This window comes from Eretmochelys imbricata, chromosome 3, assembly GCF_965152235.1.
Source record: "Eretmochelys imbricata isolate rEreImb1 chromosome 3, rEreImb1.hap1, whole genome shotgun sequence".
Lineage (NCBI taxonomy): Eukaryota > Metazoa > Chordata > Testudines > Cheloniidae > Eretmochelys > Eretmochelys imbricata.
In genome coordinates, this window is record NC_135574.1 from 174,226,575 (window position 1) to 174,245,715 (window position 19,141).

The following is a 19,141-nucleotide window of genomic DNA, read 5'->3' on the forward strand; positions in this document are numbered from 1 at the left end:
CGCATACGACTCCAAGTTCTACAGCAAGCTTTCATTTCTACAGCAGCCTTTGGGATGTGACAGAACATGCAGAAAATAGTCATGGCTAAGTCACTGATGTTTTTATTTAATACATAATTTCATCCACCTTACTCAGATCAAGTAAAAATGTAGCATAGATGTAACAAATAAGCACATCATGTTCTTTTAACATACACATCTGCATAAAATTATAACACAGACCTTGCAGTGCTTAAAGAAAACGCAAATTTTTGAACAGAATGCAAAGATCATTAGAAAAAGCAACAATTATTTCCAACGGAGAGTTGCAGTGCATTTAAAAACTATTTTTAAACAAGAAGAAACAGTAGTTCTTAAAGCTACATAAGGGTTTTAGTCACAGTCATTCTGTTTTATGTTATCATTTCCAGCAACACGACTTAAGAGCTGAGAATACTGGGTTCATTACATGAAAGCAACACGATATCCCATTAAATCTGGTCATAGTGCACATATGAATTAATGGTGATGCAACACTATCACTTCTAAAACAAAACTTTGTATTAGCATGTGCAAAGTTAGATAGAATGTATATATTTGCCAGTACCAAACAACAGTTAAACGATATGGACCAAACAGTTATAAATATTTAGTAATAGTTTCAGGTAAAAAAATGCATTTTTAATTTATAAAGCAAATTAAAGATTTTTGTAGAGTTGCTAAAAAACAACACAACAATATAAATCCTCAATATCTCAACTACTGAATTGGATTATATAAATGTCATGTAGTATTTGTGTACTACTCTAAGCGAAGTTGGTTGCTGAGTCCAAAATTAATTTCCAAATATATATGAAAATATATAAATGGGTTAGACAAATACACTTGTATGAATATTTAACAGGTCTTGATATTTATATCTATAGATTTATTAGGGCTGTCAAGCGATTAAAGCGATTAATTGCACTGTTAAACAATAGAAGAATACAATTATTTAAATATTTTTGGATGTTTTCTATATTTTCAAATACAACACAGAATACAAAGTGTACAGTGCTCACTTTATATTTTCTTCTGATTAAAAGTATTTGCACTGTAAAAAAACCAAGAGTAATAGTATTTTTCAATTCACCTAATACAAGGACTATAGTGTAATCTCTTTACCATGAAAGTTGAACTTACAAATGTAGAATTATGTACAAAAAATAACTCCATTCTAAAATAAAACAATATAAAACTTTAGAGCCAGCAAGTCCAGTCAATCCTACTTCTTGTTCAGCCAATCGCTCAGACAAACAAGTTTGTTTACATTTGCAGGAGATAATGCTGCCTTCTTCTTGTTTACTTCACCTGAAAGCGAGAACAGGCATTCTCATGGCCCTGTTGGAGCTGGCGTCGCAAGATATTTACTTGCCAGCTGTGCTAAAGATTCATATATCCCTTCATGCTTCAGCCACCATTCCAGAGGACATGCTTCCATGCTGACGATGGGTTCTGCTTGATAATGATCCAAAGCAGAGCGGACTGACGCATGTTCATTTTCATCATCTGGGTCAGATGCCACCAGCAGAAGGTTGATTATCTTTTTGGTGGTTCGTGTTCTGTAGGTTCCGCATTGGAGTGTTGCTCTTTTAAGACTTCTGAAAGCATGCTCCACACCTCAGCCCTCTCAGATTTTGGAAGGCACTTCAGATTCTTAAACCTTGGGTCGAGTGCTGTAGTTATCTTAAGAAATCTCACATTGGTACCTTCTTTGCGTTTTGTGAAAGCTGCAGTGAAAGTGTTCTTAAAATGAACAACATGTGCTGGGTCATCATCGGAGACCACTATAACATGAAATATATGGCAGAATGCAGGTAAAACAGAGCAGGGGACATACAAGTCTGCCCCAAGGAGCTCAGTCACAAATTTAATTAACACATTTTTTTTTTTAAACAAGCATCTTCAGCATGGAAGCATGTCCTCTGGAATGGAGGCTGAAATATGAAGGGGCATATGAATGTTTAGCTTATATGGCACATAAATATCTTGCAATGCCAGCTACAAAAGTGCCAAGCAAATGCCTGTTCTCACTTTCTGGTGACACTGTAAATAAGAAGAGGGCAGAATTATCTCCTGTAAATGTAAACAATCTTGTTCTTAGCGACTGGCTGAACAAGAAGTAGTACTGAGTGGACTTATAGGATCTGAAGTTTTACATTGTTTTGGTTTTGAGTGCAGTTATGTAACAAACAAAAAAATCTTACATTTGTAAGTTACACTTTCACAACAGAGATTGCATTACAGTACTTGTATGAGTTGAATTGAAAAATGTAATTTCTTTTGTTTATCATTTTTACAGTGCAAATATTTATAATCAAAAATAATATACACTTTGATTTCAACTTCAACACAGAATATATATGCAAATGTAGAAAAACATCCAAAATAGTTAATACATTTCAATTGATATTCTATTGTTTAAGAGTGCGATTAAAACTGCGATTAACCATGATTAATTTTTTTTAATTGCGATTAATTTTTTTGAGTTAATCACGTGAGTTAACTGCAATTCATTGACAGCCCTAACATTTATATGGCTATAGATATGTAATAACTAAACATTAAGATAATTTACTATGTATCTGAGAAATAACTGTTAACTGAAATAGATAACTACTGGTATAGTTATTATACCGTACTGTAGGTAGTTCACTAATACACTGTAGTTACATTTTTGACACTTATAATTACCGCTCTTTCACCTAATAAGATATCAAGGATAACTACATGACATAGAGCAATTACCATGTAAATACAGTATTGTTAATACATGTATTTCTAGAATCCAAGAGCATTATGTATGATAATAAATAGATAATAAGTTTCAGTCATGTAGTTGATTAGTGGTTATTAATTATTCAAAAAGCACAACCACAACAACTACTTTAGCTGGACCAAAACTCCCAATCTTTTTCCTTCAAAAATTTTAGCTGCTTTTCATCCAACTTATAGAGCTGAATGAAGTTTTTCAAATGTTGACAAAAAAATCAGTGAAAAATATCACCTTTTTTGACCAGCTTTAGTAATTATATTGCAATTGCAGTGTAATTACAATCACTGTGATAAAATATACCCCAATAATAAGACTTGTAAAGTATATGTATGATGTAAAAATATATATTTTAAATTATATATGTTGAGGCCAACATTTTCAAAAATAGGGTCTCTATAACCGGGCTACTAAATGAGCAACCTGATTTACAGAAGTGCTGAGAATCAAATACAGCATTTCCCAATATGTTGAATGGTCCTTCTTCAGCAAGTGCTTAAGTACTTTGTTGAATTGGGGCCACTTGTAGCCATTGGGCACTCATCACTTTTGAAAATCAAGAGACTTATTTAGGTGTCTAAATAAGGAGATATTAGTCTTCTATTTTTGAAAATATTGGCTTGAAAGTCTGTACCTTAAGGTTTCAGAGTAACAGCCGTGTTAGTCTGTATTCGCAAAAAGAAAAGGAGTACTTCTAAGGTGCCACAAGTACTCCTTTTCTTTGTACCTTAAGGGTAGCACCACTTATCATAAAGTGCATACTCTGCATCATAATCTGAACTTTTAAATTCCTAAACATAGGAGACTTATTCTGATAGAAGGGTTTCAGGACTGTGCGCGTTATATTATTGAATCCAAATGGAGTCCTGGGGGGGAACGGGACCTTATTTTTCTCCTTAAACAACTGAGAGCACATTCACTGCACAATTTGGAAAGTCACAAGATTCCTTCTAGTTTAATTTGAAAAACCTTATTATTTACTACAGTACTATGCAAAATGTACTACACATTGTACAAAGAAATTGTAAGGGGTGGTTCTGGGCAAGGGCTATTCCTTTTTGCATGAAAAAAATATTTTACAAAAAAATTATTGTATTTAAAAGTTACCATATGACATTGTTTATTTTTAAATAAAATAAGCCAGTAATTCTTATCCACTACTCCTATCCAAATTATTCAGGTTTCAGAGTAACAGCTGTGTTAGTTTGTATTCGCAAAAAGAAAAGGAGTACTTGTGGCACCTTAGAGACTAACCAATTTATTTGAGCATAAGCTTTCGTGAGCTACAGCTCACTTCATCAGATGCATACTGTGGAAAATACAGAAGATGTTCTTATACATACAAACCGTGAAAAAATGGGTGTTTACCACTACAAAAGGTTTTCTCTCCCCCCACCCCTCTCTCCTGCTGGTAATAGCTTATCTAAAGTGATCACTCTCCTTACAATGTGTATGATAATCAAGTTGGGCCATTTCCAGCACAAATCCAGGTTTTCTCCCCACCCCCTCCACAAACCCACTCTCCTATTGGTAATAGCTTATCTAAAGTTATCACTCTCCTTACTATGTGTATGATAATCAAGGTGGGCCATTTCCAGCTATTACCAACAGGAGAGTTATGCTCAAATAAATTGGTTAGTCTCTAAGGTGCCACAAGTACTCCTTTTCTTTTTGCGAATACAGACTAACACGGCTGTTACTCTGAAACATGACCTGTAAAAACATCGATTTTTAAACAATGATTTTGAGGTACAGAAGTCCAAAATTTAAAACCACTAATTTTCTTTTTCTGAAATATTTTATTGCGTTAAAGGCCAAGGAGGATTTTATTGTTGTTTTAAAATTCGGTTAAAAAAAAACTGTTCCCAAGTGGAGACTCTGCTTGCCAAGTTTCAAACCAGAACCAATTTTACGGCTGATTTAGAAACCCCTGAAAAATAGGGGGGTTTCATAATGGAAATACTGAGGTAATCTTTACTAACAACAGCACAAACGGTGCTGATATAATTGATTTATGGCATTAAGTATTCTTAACTCAAAATCTGTACAACTGCTGTAAAATAACTGGAAAACATTTTAACGATGATTTAATATGCTATACAGATTATCAAAACATTTTTTGTTCACGGTTTCCACGCTGTCAAAGCCTTGCTTTGTGATGCATTCTAATCGAACATCAAAATATGTTCAAATATGCTGAATTAAAAAAAAGAAAAGATAAAGAAATGGCCTCCTAGATCTTAAACCAAAGAAATTTCTGCCTTAGCCCGTCATAGGCAGCATATTTTTCTGAAAAGCTGGGACCGTGTTTTAAGTTTCTGAAAAGACTATTTTTTGAATACCAGCTTACAGTGGCACATCCTCCTCCATACAATTAATACAGCATGTACAAGGTCTTCAGTTTCTGAAGACATACTCTAAAAGAGCTGCTAGAAAAATCAAGGAAACATTTAGTAAGTCCTCAGGAAGTTAGAACCAGGTAACAGTCATATGCCTATAATCTGAGACTTTAGAAGGAAAAGTTTCAGAGTAGCAGCCATGTTAGTCTGTATTCGCAAAAAGAAAAGGAGTTATTTGTGGCACCTTGGAGACTAACCAATTTCTTTGAGCATAAGCTTTCGTGAGCTACAGCTCACTTCTAGTTTCTAATCACTCAATGTAAACTTTTAAAAAATATTATATATGTATCCCATGGAACATACTCATTGATAAGGATACGATTCTGTCATTGAAGTCACAGATTCCATGAATTTCTGGGACCTCCATGACTTCTTCTGAGCAGCTGTCAACCCCGGAGCCGCCAGACAGCTTATCAGCGGCCAGCCCCAGGGCTGCCGGAGGAGCGGGGGCGGGGAGGGATAGTGGGAGGGGAGCAGGGGACGCGGCTCTGGAACAACTGACTGGCGGCCAACCCCAGGACCGAACAGCTGACCGGCGGCCAGCCCCAGGACCGCTAGAGCAGCAGCAGGGCTGGAACAGCTGCAAGCTCTGGCACTGCTCTGTTTGTACCCCCCTCGGTATTTTTAGTAAAAGTCAGGGACAGGTCACAAGCTTCCGTGAATTTTTGTTTATTGTCCACAACCTGTCCCTGACTTTTACAAAAGTACCTATTACAGAATCTTAACTATACTCATTTTTAAAGAACAGCAACCAGCATATGTATATGATGTACACAAACTGCAACATCTGGCATGCAGGTTATATTTCAGTGAGATTGACAATTTAGGAATCTTATGCATCTGTTTATAGAAGGGGTTTAAATATGTGGTTTAGCATTATGCAAGTGGGAATCTCCTTTTGCAAATTGTACAATTGCAAGACTTTGGCTAGTATAAGCGGATGTTATTTAATGTGGTTGGCTACACACAGAGATTTTTCTTTTAAATGTATTTACAAGATTGCTTAAACTAAAGATTTATGCCTCAACCACATTTTGTGCATCTATAATGCTTTTTGTTATCAACACTCAGGTTTGGATTCAACAATAAACGTAATCATATGCTTAATATTACGCACATACTTAAGTCTCATTGAAATGAAGTGTGTGAAGTTAAATGCTTTGCTGAATTGGGCCTCAGCTGGGTGTTATTTTAAGATGTGATTATTTATGTTTAGATCACATCTTTTAAATTTGCTGAGGCAAGGGCTAGGGATGACTGTTACAAGAGTAGACTCAACAGCCAATGCCTGTTACAGAGTAGAAATCAACAGCTAATGGACAGTATCACAGCTTTTATATAACTGAATTTCACCCACTAAGGAGCCAGAGCTAAGGGCAGGAGATGATGCCCTGGGAGATGGTAACAGAAAATTGCTCTTTCCAAGGAGGGAGGCAGCAGCAGAAAGGTGGACTTCCCAGTCTCCACTTTCTGCCACTGAACATTTGTCTCCGTGTTCTTTCAACTACCTCCCTGGTTTGCATGGTTCCGATTCTATCAGGGGGACGCGTCACTAGAGGAAGGAGGTAAAACTTCAGGTACTTGGCACAGTGTCCCAGCATTTGCCAGTACAGTGAAAAGAACTGTTGGATTCCATTTAATAATAGAATACTCAGAATAAGTATGTTTATCTTACAGACTGTGAGAAGTCTTATGACACTGCTGTTTTGTTTACTTCGTGGCAAAATTCCCAGAAGCACCCCATTACTCTTGCAGGTTGTTCTGCTGAACAACAAGATTGATCTCTAGCTGCATATGGAAAAAAAACCTTACTCAATTCTACTGGGGAAAAATACAGTTGCGGTGAAATGAATTTCAGTTTTATAGTCAAATTAAACCACTCATTTTAATCGTCATCCAATGTTCTCAAAGGCTCTAGCGCACATTTGGAATTTATCATACAAAAATTAACCATGAAAATGTTTTTGATCTATAGCAGAGTTCCAAAATTTTTTGAAACGATCAACATCTTTAAAAACAAAATTAGTTTCCAGGCAATTACTTTGATTGACGTCAACAGGGCTACTCATATCAGTAATGCACGTAAAATTTAGTCCATTATCTTTCAGTTGCTTTTTCATGAACATAGATTCTGCAATGAAGAATTATGTCCTCCGTGTGATCCAGAGCTCACTCAAGTCAGTGAGACCATTTCTATTGACATCAAGGGGCATTGATCAGGTCCCATATACTTAACCAATGTTGAAGTGTGAAGTATTAGTAGAATTTTATCCTTAAACCATATTTACCCAACAAACCAGAATGAGTCTAGAAAAGCTGTTTTATGAATTCTAATTAATTACACAGGTTATAAGCTATTTTTAAAGTGCTGTTTTCTTTACAATCTTTCAAAATACAGATAAAGAAAAAAGAGGAGCTGGTGATTCAGTAGGTGGCAGTCTTTCCTCTGAATAACTGCAAAGACAGTACCTCATATGATGTTAGCAAGCACTAGCCTATGGATCAGATATCAAACTAAGGTCCTTACCACTTCTGTCAATTAAAGACTCCATGACACTTTTTATAAGATGTGCTAACCCTGGGGTCCCAGCCAAATTCTAAATCAGGTAATCCCTCTGGAATTTCAACTGGATACGGTGATTAAGATTCTTATTTATACTAAAATTCCTACACTCCACTTTCCACAGCAAGAACAGTATAAAGGGGCCTTGATGTAAATAAGAATAAAGATCTACTATTCTTTATTTTCTGTCTTTCTTTGGTTTATGGTGGTGCAGCATACTATTACATAACTGTTTTATTCCACACAAAAAATGGCTGTACTTCTGTTTCCAGAAGTGTTCCTTCTATATTCCTCTCAAATTTAAATAGGTGATATGGGTCTTAATTATACTATTAACAGGAGAACCAGAAAGTGAAATTGACTATAGGCAAAAGTGAAACTAAGTAGTCTCTATTCAGTTTTCAAACTGAATGAAATGTAAAACGAAAATAAACAGCATGAATGCAGACAGGTAATTAGAGTTTAAAAATTATTTCATTTTTAAATGTACAGTATTACTTTTAACAATACTTATTTTTAAATCTAACAAAATCTCTTTAATGTTTTGAGATGTTGTGATTTGCCAAGTGAAACGAGGTCTAACAGTCAACTCAGGGACATTTCTCATTGTTTCTCTGTAACATGATAACTTTTGGACATTGCAGCTGATTCATTCCAAAATTTCAGGGAACGTTCTTCTACTCATCAATGGCCAGAATCCTATCGATTTTGGTGAAAAATCAGAAAAACTGAGAGGGAGAACGGGGGACACACACAGAACCCCTAGAAAAGGGAGAATGGGGACTGCAGTATGGGGGGCAAGGGGAAATGGGGGACACAAAGAGTCCCTGACATATAGGGAGAATGGGGGACCCTAGTACTGGGGAAGGGGACATAGATGGAGCCCATGGCAGGAGGGAGGGGATGGGATGGGGGTTACAAGGAGTCCCTGAAATAGAATGGGATGGGAAGGTCATGCACAGGAGGAGAATGAAGTAATCCAAGGAACCCCTAGTGTCTGCAATGCACTCGGCCTACGGAAGCTACAAAGTGTGCATTGATTGTGACCTTCTAGTAAGATATTATAGAAGTGCCAAGTACTTATTAGAGTATTACAACATTACTTTAAATATGGAATATGATCTTATCTAAAATTATCTAACTTTAAATGTTTTTATTTTTTGAATGTAACCATCCTACTTAACAACATAGAAAACACAAACTTGTTCCTCTGGACACAGTGAAATCAAAGAGTTCACAAGAACCCCGAAACATTTAACTGCCACTTAAATTAATTCCAGTATAGTTTACGAAAAGTACCTGTTCAATTTAAAAAATAAATAGGCACTACTTAGTTTATAGGAGGAGATAATGTTTTCTCATGAGGACAGGCAGAGTCTAATTTCAACCATAGGGTGATGATAGAGGAGATTACATCTTAAGTAAGCATTTACCAGCTGCTTTGCCCCCTAACAAGGGAGGCACACATGGTCTCTGAATTACTGTTTTTTGTAACCTGCAAGAAAAAACATTTTCCTCTCTCAGCAAAAGGTCCCATGCTAAAACTTCCAAGTATTTGGAATTTAATATAGACATCTTACTTAGCACCTGGCAAGATCGGAATTTAATGTTAAAGGCTAATGATAATGACACATTCACAAATGTGTGTATACACATACGCAAACATATACACATTTATTTTAATGGTCAATCTTTATTGAACAAAGCCTGTTTTATTTAGAAGGAAATTGCTCTTATGCTTAGACTAGCCAACAAATTAACACACTGTATTAATGTGCAATTCGTGATTCTTTAGTACCATAGCATGATTTGAACTACTTTTAAGAATAAAGAAAACCATGGTTCAATTACCTTTAAGCAAAGACTGTATGGAGACCAGAATCTATAATAAATTCAGTATTAACTAGACACTTTTTCTGTTAGTTTACTTTGCTAAGCACAAGTTACACTTATCTGAAATGAGGGCTTCTGGATTACAGTGTAAACTTCTCTGAAACCAGATTTATTACTAACAAACGGCCCCTCTTTGCTCTCATGAATAGTAAGGTACTGAAGGTTCCACTGAGATAATGCCAAGAGAGGCTGGGCACAATCAGAGACACTGAAATGTGTTTGCCAGGTATAAAGTGGTCACATCCAGCTGCAGTAACACCTAATTTAACTCCCACAGATTTGCTGAAAAGAATTCTACACCTACTACTATCATCACCTGGTGGCATTGCAGGAGAATTTAAATGTATTGAGAAAAATGGAAGGGAAATAATACTGCACAAAAAATTAGGTTACAGAAAATGCAAACACTGCCTTTTTTATTTATTCCCATAATATACAAGATGGGGCTGGGACAAAGCGACAATTTTTCAGATTTACAGAACAATCAGCAGTTTGCTTCTGCACTTGATCAAGCAGAGAACCTGAATGTTATGGGGTGTGGCATAATGGAGCTGGCAAATGGACAGGAAGGGGCTCAGCATTGGTGGCAAGGTGATGAGAGTCACACTTGGAAGAAAAGGTGACAGGGCTAGTGGGAAGAAAATTCGCTAGTATTGTAATAGTCGGTATGTCCAAAGATACACTATAAGGGCACCTTAAGTTCACTAGTGCACTCTGTGTGTTCTAGGTAAACTTTGGAACACATTTTCCTCACTGAAATAAAATTACAAAAACACACTATTTAATTTTCTGAAAGTAGCCCTTTTTTGAAAAATGAGAAAACCTATAAAAGGACAAACAAAATAGATTCCAAGTCCTTCACTCAGATGAGAACTCCCTCTTTTGGGGAAGGGTGAGATTAATGCACACATACATTAACACATGTATTTTGGGTCCCCAAAACTAAGAAATTTCTCCATTATGTAAGAAAAATCATAGCTCACTCTTTAAAAGACTAATTTCATAAATAGCTCAGAAACTCTGCCATTGCTTACCTTTTTGCAACGTCATATGACTCTGGGTGGATACAAGTTTGGTCCAAAGGATTTGGCCATACTACAGTGTTTGCTGCTGGATTCCTCTTTTTTTTGCCCTGTTTTTCGCTTATGACTTGAACATCTGCTTTAGCCATAAGTGCATGACCTTCTGCTGCAAGCTTAGTTTGCTGATTGCTGTCAAAATTCAAAGAGACACAGTTCTTGGTATATGAACACCCTTACAAGTGCCCACACACACAGACAGTGATCAGCTTTTGCAATTTGTTCATTCCATAAAGATTCAGCCCTTAATCATTCATTTTTTAAAAATTACAAAATAAGATTGTGTTCTGGCTCCTTCTCATGGGAGGGAGAGAGTAAAAGCATAATACGATACTCAATATAAACTATTCAGAACGTGAACATACGAGCCTTTGTTAAGAAGTATTAAAATGGCACAGCAGCACATTCACAAATCCACTTAAAAAGTTATGGGAAGTGTCTCTCTCTGTTGCATCCAACTGCTGAACAATGCAGGGGGTTACAGGCAATAGAAAATAGCAACAAATGAAACGAACAAAACCACACTGATTTAACATGTTAAATTAGAGTAGAGGACTTACTTAGAAATAAATCTTGGTGCTAAGCACAAGACAATTGACTTCCAGTTTTGCCACAGACTGTGTACCTTTGGACAAGTCATGTGACACACAGTTTCTCAGTCTGTAAAATGGGGGCAGTTCTATTTCCCTACTTCACAGGGTGCTGAGAGGACTACTTCATTAATATTTATAAAACTTTCAGATTTGCAGATGGAAAGCACTGCAGAAGTGGGAGCATCCATATACTATAAATTAAACAGAATATTTTTGTCATCCTTTGGAGCCAGACACTATAGTTATATATTACTGTTTAGAAGTCTATCTCCCAGAGAAATACACCTAGGGTGATATTGTGAGGAGCAGGCCAAGGTATGGGGGTGGGGAGCCTGCAGTGGCCTTAAGCCATGTTTGTGCCCTTCCAATCCTCGGCTGCTCCAGGGTCAGAGCTCCCCTGGTGTAATTTAGACAGCCCTGTGGGAGAAGTGCTACCCAGAATGTCTGCAGAGCTACATGCTGTAACCCTGCCAATCACTCATCCTCCCTCCCCGCAGCCATGGTCCCTATGCTATGGCTTGTAAGGAGGTCCTCCGAGAACAGCATAGAGCTGTCTGTCTCAGTTTCTCTGCCAGGAACTTCTTTCTCAGCCAGATCTTGGGCTTCTAGAAACGCTTTATGCTGCTCTGGCCCCATTACCTGGTGTAAAAGGGATGGAGCAGGGATGACAATCTCACCCATAAAGTCATAGTAATGTATCTTAATTGTAGTTTTCATGTGACCTACCCTAACACTGTCTTAATAAAGTAAGTATAACCTTCTCCAAATGTTTGTGCAGGAAATGGCCTAACTTGATTATCATGCACATTGTGTAAAGAGTTGTCACTTTGGATGGGCTATCACCAGCAGGAGAGTGAATTTGTGTGGGGGGGTGGAGGGTGAGAAAACCTGGATTTGTGCTGGAAATGGCCTAACCTGATGATTACTTTAGATAAGCTATTACCAGCAGGAAAGTGGGATGGGAGGAGGTATTGTTTCATATTCTCTGTGTATATATAAAGTCTGCTGCAGTTTCCACGGTATGCATCTGATGAAGTGAGCTGTAGCTCACGAAAGCTCATGCTCAAATAAATTGGTTAGTCTCTAAGGTGCCACAAGTACTCCTTTTCTTCTCCAAATATTGCATGAACTTCCTTAAACCTTTTTTAAAGAAGGGAAAATGTGTATGTAGAATTTGCACTTACGCGCTATTAGTATAATGTTATTCGTACATTTCTAACTAGACAAGTGCAAGTAAACACAAAAATGAATTTTTCTATAAGCTGATGATGTTTTCAGATAATATTTAGTTACCGCATTGATCAATTTTGCGGTTTCACAGTGAAATGTATTAATGATGTACCACTGCTAGTGATGTGGTCAGTGAAAGTGCTCATTTTAAAAGAAAAACAGCAACAGAAAATACTAGATAGATACAATATGGGTAAGTTAATGTTATGGGGTAACTTATTTTGTTCTGTGTTTTGTTAAAACATTCCAGACTTTTCAATAGTTGATATTTAATCTTGAATGTTGCTGTGATGTTGCACCCCATAATGTTTTATGGAAATATGCTTATGAATGTAAATAAACATAACTGGAATATGTTTTATGCTACATACGCCATGTAACATACCTCGGCAAAGGTTATGATCTACTGAATATATTCATCCTATTTGTATGCATGTATCATTTTTGTATTCAAAGTTATGAATATTGACTGTGAACTTGTTTGATTTTAAGTAGCCTTAGTAAGGCATTTGGGCAGCTTCTTTAGAAAGGAATTTGCAAGTTAAGTGCCCAATCAAGAAACACTTAATGGACAATGGATCTTGGATGGCTCCAATCCACATAAGAAGTCTACTTGAGGACGTTCAAGGTAGCATGTGAACCATGGCTACTACCTGTAAGTTCTGAGTCATAAAAAACTCTATCTTGTAGCTGGGACTCTACACAGGGAGAGGGAGGGATGTCCACCCACAGGAGAAAGTCTATTTAAACCCCTGGGGGACACCCCTCCACTTTGTCTTCAGCTGGCTCAAGAGATAGTCTCTCCATCCCCAAAGGATACCTGAAAGAAACTGGAACAAAGGAGAGTAACCACGGGGGTGTGAGTGATTGCTGGACCCAGACTAGAAGGAGGCTAATCTGTAAAAGAAGCTTACTGGAACACCTCTGAGGGTGAGGTTTCATCTATAATCACTTTCTTACTGTATTAGGCATAGACTTGTGTGTTTTACTTTATTTTGTTTGGTAATTTACTTTGTTCTGTCTGTTACTACTTGGAACCACTTAAATCCTACTTTTTGTATTTAATAAAAACACTTTTTACTTATTAATTAACCCAGAGTATGTATTAATACCGGGGCGGGGGGCGGAGGGGGGGGAGAACAGCTGTGCATATCTCTCTATCAGTGTTATAGAGGGCGAACAATTTATGAGTTGATCCTGTATAAGCTTACACAGGGTAAAACAGATTTATTTGGGTTTTGAACCCCACTGGGAACTGGGCATCTGAGTGTTAGAGACAGGAACACTTCTTAAGCTATTTTCAGTTAAGCCTGCAGTTTGTGGGTCATTGTTCAGATCTGGACCTGGGTTAGCAGCAGGCTAGAGTGTCTGGCTCAAACCAGGCAGTGTTCTCAAGTCCCAAACTGGCAGGGAAAATGACTCAGAAGTTGTCTCAACTCAACACATCAGTTAGCAGTTCCCAAGGGGTTTTCTGTGATCCAACCCATCACAGCTGCACTGGTATGAGATTTTTCTATTTCATTCTCCACTTTTTGTTTGTTTTGTTTTTAAAGGGGAAAATAATCCAGAGCTATTTAAGTACTTGTAAATTCCTTGACCCTAGGCTTATGCTAAAAGATTCCTGTAAGTCTCTTCCATGCAGAGTTTATCAGCTCTACAGGGTCCTTACCCACAACAGCTACAACAGAGATGTCCTTAACAGAGTCATTTTTGACTAACCTATTAAGTTCCTGTGCAGCTTGCAGGCTTTAGTAACTCTACCACTTTTGAAAATGGACTGGACTTGAGTGTCTTAACAGCTATCTTTAATGGAGCCTGAAAATGTCTGAAATTGAAAAGTTTTGCAGATTTATCTATTTTGGAACTTTATACCTTTATAGTTTTATTTTTTTTGTCTCAGTGAAATCTACAGAACAATCCAAATCAGAAGTGTTTAGGTGTCAGATGATTATGAGTTATCTGAGCAGTGAGATCAGATGGTTAAAAATATTTTTTCACTCAACTAGCTGACAAGTTTTTGCTCAAACCAGAACTAAGACAAAACCTGGGAAACCCCGGGAAACCCCAGGCCAAAATAAAGTAGTTTGAAAATGTTTGGAACACTACAAAACTTATGGTTAAAATTATTACCACTTCAGAATAGTCACTAGGCATTTTATAATGCATTTATGAAATATACTAGTTATATCCTACATTCTCAATGAAGTAAGTTCAATCAATTATTTCTAGAGATTTTTAAGAACTATTCAGATATTGAACAAGCTGCAAAGTCACAAATAGCTCTAGGCCTTGATTGTCCCTACTGGTAAAGGGAGTACTAACTGGACACACCATCTGCCTGAGTGGTGCAGCTACATCCTGTGCCGGGAGGAAGACAAGAAAAGAGACTTGCCCTTATGTGAGCTATGCTTTTGTCACTGCCACCCTTCCCTGGCGATTCCACCAAGTGAGGGCAGCTTTAAATTATGATGATTAGGGCATCATCTGATTTCTCAGAGTGAAGTCTCCCTAGATATGAATTGCTCATCTCATATCTTTGTACCCAGACCACGACCTGCCCAGCACTGCCCACTGTTGTGGCAGTGTGGAACAGCTCTGGGCCCTCCACCACTCACACATTGGTTTCCATCAGTGGAGTGATTCAAGCTCTTGAATCCCAGAAAGAAGTTTAGACTGTTAAACTTTTTTCAAATCAATATTTTAAGTGAGAACTGCTATGTTTTTGTTAATTTGCCAAATATAAAACATGGGAACTAGCACAAATAAAGCTCTAATGCTGATGGCCTAGTGACAGAGAAAACAAAAATAACGTACTGGCTTCTGATCCACTACAGCATATCTTTTATTGGTTGGGCCCACCAGAAATGTTGCAGAGGCACAGCAGTCAGGGCCTAATTTTGACTCAGGTCTTTCAATGCAGCACCTGATTTTGCAAGACGTGCATTGATAGGCATCTGTTTATCTGATATCAGGATTAGGCTCCCGGCCTCCGTTAGGAAAATATAATACACTATGCTCTTAACACTCCACTACTGCACTGTTTGACAAAATATTGACATATACCTGTCTTCTCTGTTAACATCATTTTTATTATTAATAATTGGTACTGCAGTAGCGACACCAATGGGATTGGGGCCCCATCGTGCATGTGAGGTACTGCATACCAGTATTAAAAAATGACAGTACTTGCCCCAAAGAACGGACAATCTAAACAATCTTTCCTGCCCAGATGACAAGATTAAAAATGTCTGAGAATGAAGATCCTGGATTCTCACACTGACTACCACCCATCATTGCATTTCCACAGCACCTGCCTTCCAAGAATATTGATGTAATTTATAAACAATTATGCATTAAAAACACCCCTGTGAGTTATCAGTATCTTACAGATGAATTTGCCCAAGGTCACCAATGAGTCAGTGGCAGAACAAGGAGTAAAATCCAGGAATCCTAATTCACAATAATGCGCTATCGCTAAGGCTACAATTTTGTCATGGAGGTCACAGAATCCGTGACTTCCAAAGACCTCTGTGACTTCAGCCCTGGTGGCTGGGAACTGAAGGGCCCTGCCGTCACCGTAGCGGCAAAGAGCTGTGTGGTACGTCACCCACTGCCTGAGGCAATGGGCCCCCAAGCCGCCATGGACAATGGGGGTACTCACAGCTCCCTGCCAGCCATGGCAGGGCGATCCCCACAGCTCCCCCCGGCCAGGGCAGAGCAGGGGGTTCCCCGGCAGCTCCCCGGCCGCCGCAGTGTGACAGAGGGATCCCTGGCAGCTCCCCACTGTGGCAGAAGCAGGGGGATCCCTGCAGCTCTCTGTCGCTGAGGAAGGAGGACCCTGCAACTTCCTGCCACGGCGAGGAGCAGGGGGACCCTGGAGCTCTGAGTCCCCACAGGTGGTCGGGGCCTTGGCACGCCCAGCCACTCTGCAGCTGCCCAGCCACTTCCCATTTTGTCATGGACATTTTTAGTAAAAGTCAGGGACAGGTCATGGGCTTCCGTGAATTTTTCTTTATTGCCCGGGACCTGTCCATGACTTTTACTAAAAATATTCATGACAAAATCTTAGCCTTAGCTATAGTCAACAAACCCATTAGACACTCAGTCAGCTCTGCTTGGTTGCTGCTTTGAGAAGGAATGAGCTTTTGAATGCATGGTTGTTACTGAGTTTAATTCACACCTTAGTAATTACCTGCAAAAGGTTCTTATGTATTCTTGGTTAAACCTGATGAATCCAGCGCACTGTTGAAAGGATTTTGGACCCAGTCCTTTAACTTCCTTGAGCTGTTCCCGACTTATAAATGGTCCGTTCTTTTCTCGCCATTCAATTATATTTTTAGCCCTATTAGCATTCAGTCCTGCAATATGTCTGAGAAGCAAAGTTTTCAAAATATATTAGTTACAAATAAATAATGACTAGTGCAGATACAAATTAAAAGCAAGAATACAAACTGCTCCAGGAAATCTGGGCCAGATAACTCAAATGTCAATACACTAAACTGTTTGCAAAAGTAGTGCAAGACCAAAGGCTGAAGGATCCATCTTCACATGATCCTGCAAAAGGATCCCACTGAAGCCAACAAGACTGGACTATCTGGGTATAAGGGTCTGTGTGGGAGGATATTTCTGCAGGATCAGACCCAAATCTGCATTCAGGTTCTAAGTGAATGGAAGCAGAGAATTCTTCATGGAGTGTCACTGATAGTTGTTCCTAAAGAAATAGCACCTGAAATTGATGCGAAAGACATAAAATAGCAAAGAGAAGAAAAATTTCCCCAAAACAGTCTCATCCTTCATGCAACAAAAGTTGGAATAGATTGACAAACTCAGCATTGCTGAAATATCAGAATTATAAGGAGAATTTGAAACGTAACAACTCACAAAGTAAAAATACTACTAATTAAGAATGGAAATTTTGGCAAGTCATTCTTAGAAATGTTAAGAAGTACATCATGATTTTAAGCTCTTGACTAGGCAGTGGATAGTGCATGGCAAGTCAGGGTGTTAGACTCTCCAATGAACTAACTTATTGCATACTAACTCAAAACAGGGAACCTGCGACAGTTCACTGAAAGTTCCACAATGCACTCTGACGTACTCTCATTTCACATTGGCTTCAACAGCTCTTCTTGAGGACAACGGTATATACCTCAAATACACAGCTCACAAAATTTCCACTGATCTTTAGTCGGCCTCAGAGAACATATCTAACTTCTAACAGCCTGCAGAGATATAACGTGCCTTGTAAATACAACAGGTGATGATAAATACATTTAACATAACACACACCTGAGCAGTAAGCAATGCTTGTAATCAGCCTGTCTGGGATGCACTGTTTTCTACAACTTAGGTCTCAGGGATACTCACTGCTTTTCGACACAGTGCCTCAGTGTGCGCTATAAAGGGTGTGAACTGCAGAGCATTTGTGCTCTGACTGCCCCATGTAGACCCTGCTGGCTTGAACTACAAGGTACCTAGTGTGTGTTAATGTAGTCCTGTTTGAAACAGAGTGCAACATGCTAATGCTCTCTACAACTTGCATCTCTGTAGAGCCGTGTAGATAAGTCCACAGAAGCCGAAGAGAGTACGGGGGGGGGGGGGGGGGGGGGGGGGGGGGGGGAGAGAGAGAGAAGAAGAGACAGGACAACATGATGATAGTCTTCAAGTACATAAAAGCTTGTTATAAAGAGGAGGGTGATAAATTGTTCTCCTTAATCACTGAGGACACGACAAGAAGTAATGGGCTTAAGTTGTAGCAAGGGACATTAGGAAAAACTTCTTAACTGTAAGGGTAGTTAAGCACTGGAATAAATTGCCTAGGAAGGCTGTGGAGTGTCTGTCATTACATGTTTTTAAGAACAGGTTAGACAAACACATGTCAGGGATGGTCTAGAACAGTGCTTCTCAAGCTATCTGATGTGGGGGACGGGCAATTTTTTTTTCCAATGTGCGCACAAACCAGCAGCCGATGACTCGCGGACCGGCACCGGTCCGCGGACCACCACTTTGAGTAGCACTGGTCTAGAAGAGAATACTTAGTCCTGCCTCAGGGCAGGGGACTGGACTTGTTCCAGTCCTACATTTCTATGGTTATGGGCATGAACTCCTCCCACTGTTTATTTTTCACAGTCCATTGGACTAGATGGTTGAAAATTTCTGAATTTTGATTTTTCAACAAAGACAATTAGATACACTTTCACAAAATCTTCCACAAAAAACATAACATTTTCCAGTACATTATAGAGCTAGTATAATTTTTTAAAATGTTTACAGTGAAAAAGGGGTACATTTTTCATGAAAATTTTCCAGAATTTTCTCTGTTTTTCAACCAGCTTTACTTGCTATAATCTGTAAAGCCATCTTCTGACAGACAGAACAAACATTTGGAAATCCCTTCCTTTGCAATATTAATATCATATTTATTATGCCATGTTATATTTGATTGCTGTGTTTATTTTATGCTACAAGTTATGACTTTGAAAATATTTGTCTCCCTCAGAAGAATGGTTTTACCTTGCAGAACCACATCTCCCCTTTCAAAAAGCTGACCCTTAATACTCCAGTGAAATACTGTCTTAATATGTCATTTTCAT

The 19,141-nt window shown here is 38.4% G+C and overlaps 1 protein-coding gene across 6 annotated transcripts in view; it reads right to left on the minus strand.

Annotated features, from left to right (window-relative positions):
- SRBD1 (S1 RNA binding domain 1) overlaps positions 1 to 19,141 on the minus strand; it is a 229,834-nt gene that overhangs the window by 12,671 nt on the left and 198,022 nt on the right. For all 6 annotated transcript variants that reach the window (XM_077813865.1, XM_077813859.1, XM_077813861.1 and 3 more), the window contains 2 exons: positions 16,741 to 16,917; positions 10,681 to 10,857 (listed from right to left, as the gene is read on the minus strand). In XM_077813865.1, the coding sequence (XP_077669991.1) occupies positions 10,681 to 10,857; positions 16,741 to 16,917 (354 nt within the window). The remainder of the gene's footprint in view (positions 1 to 10,680; positions 10,858 to 16,740; positions 16,918 to 19,141) is intronic.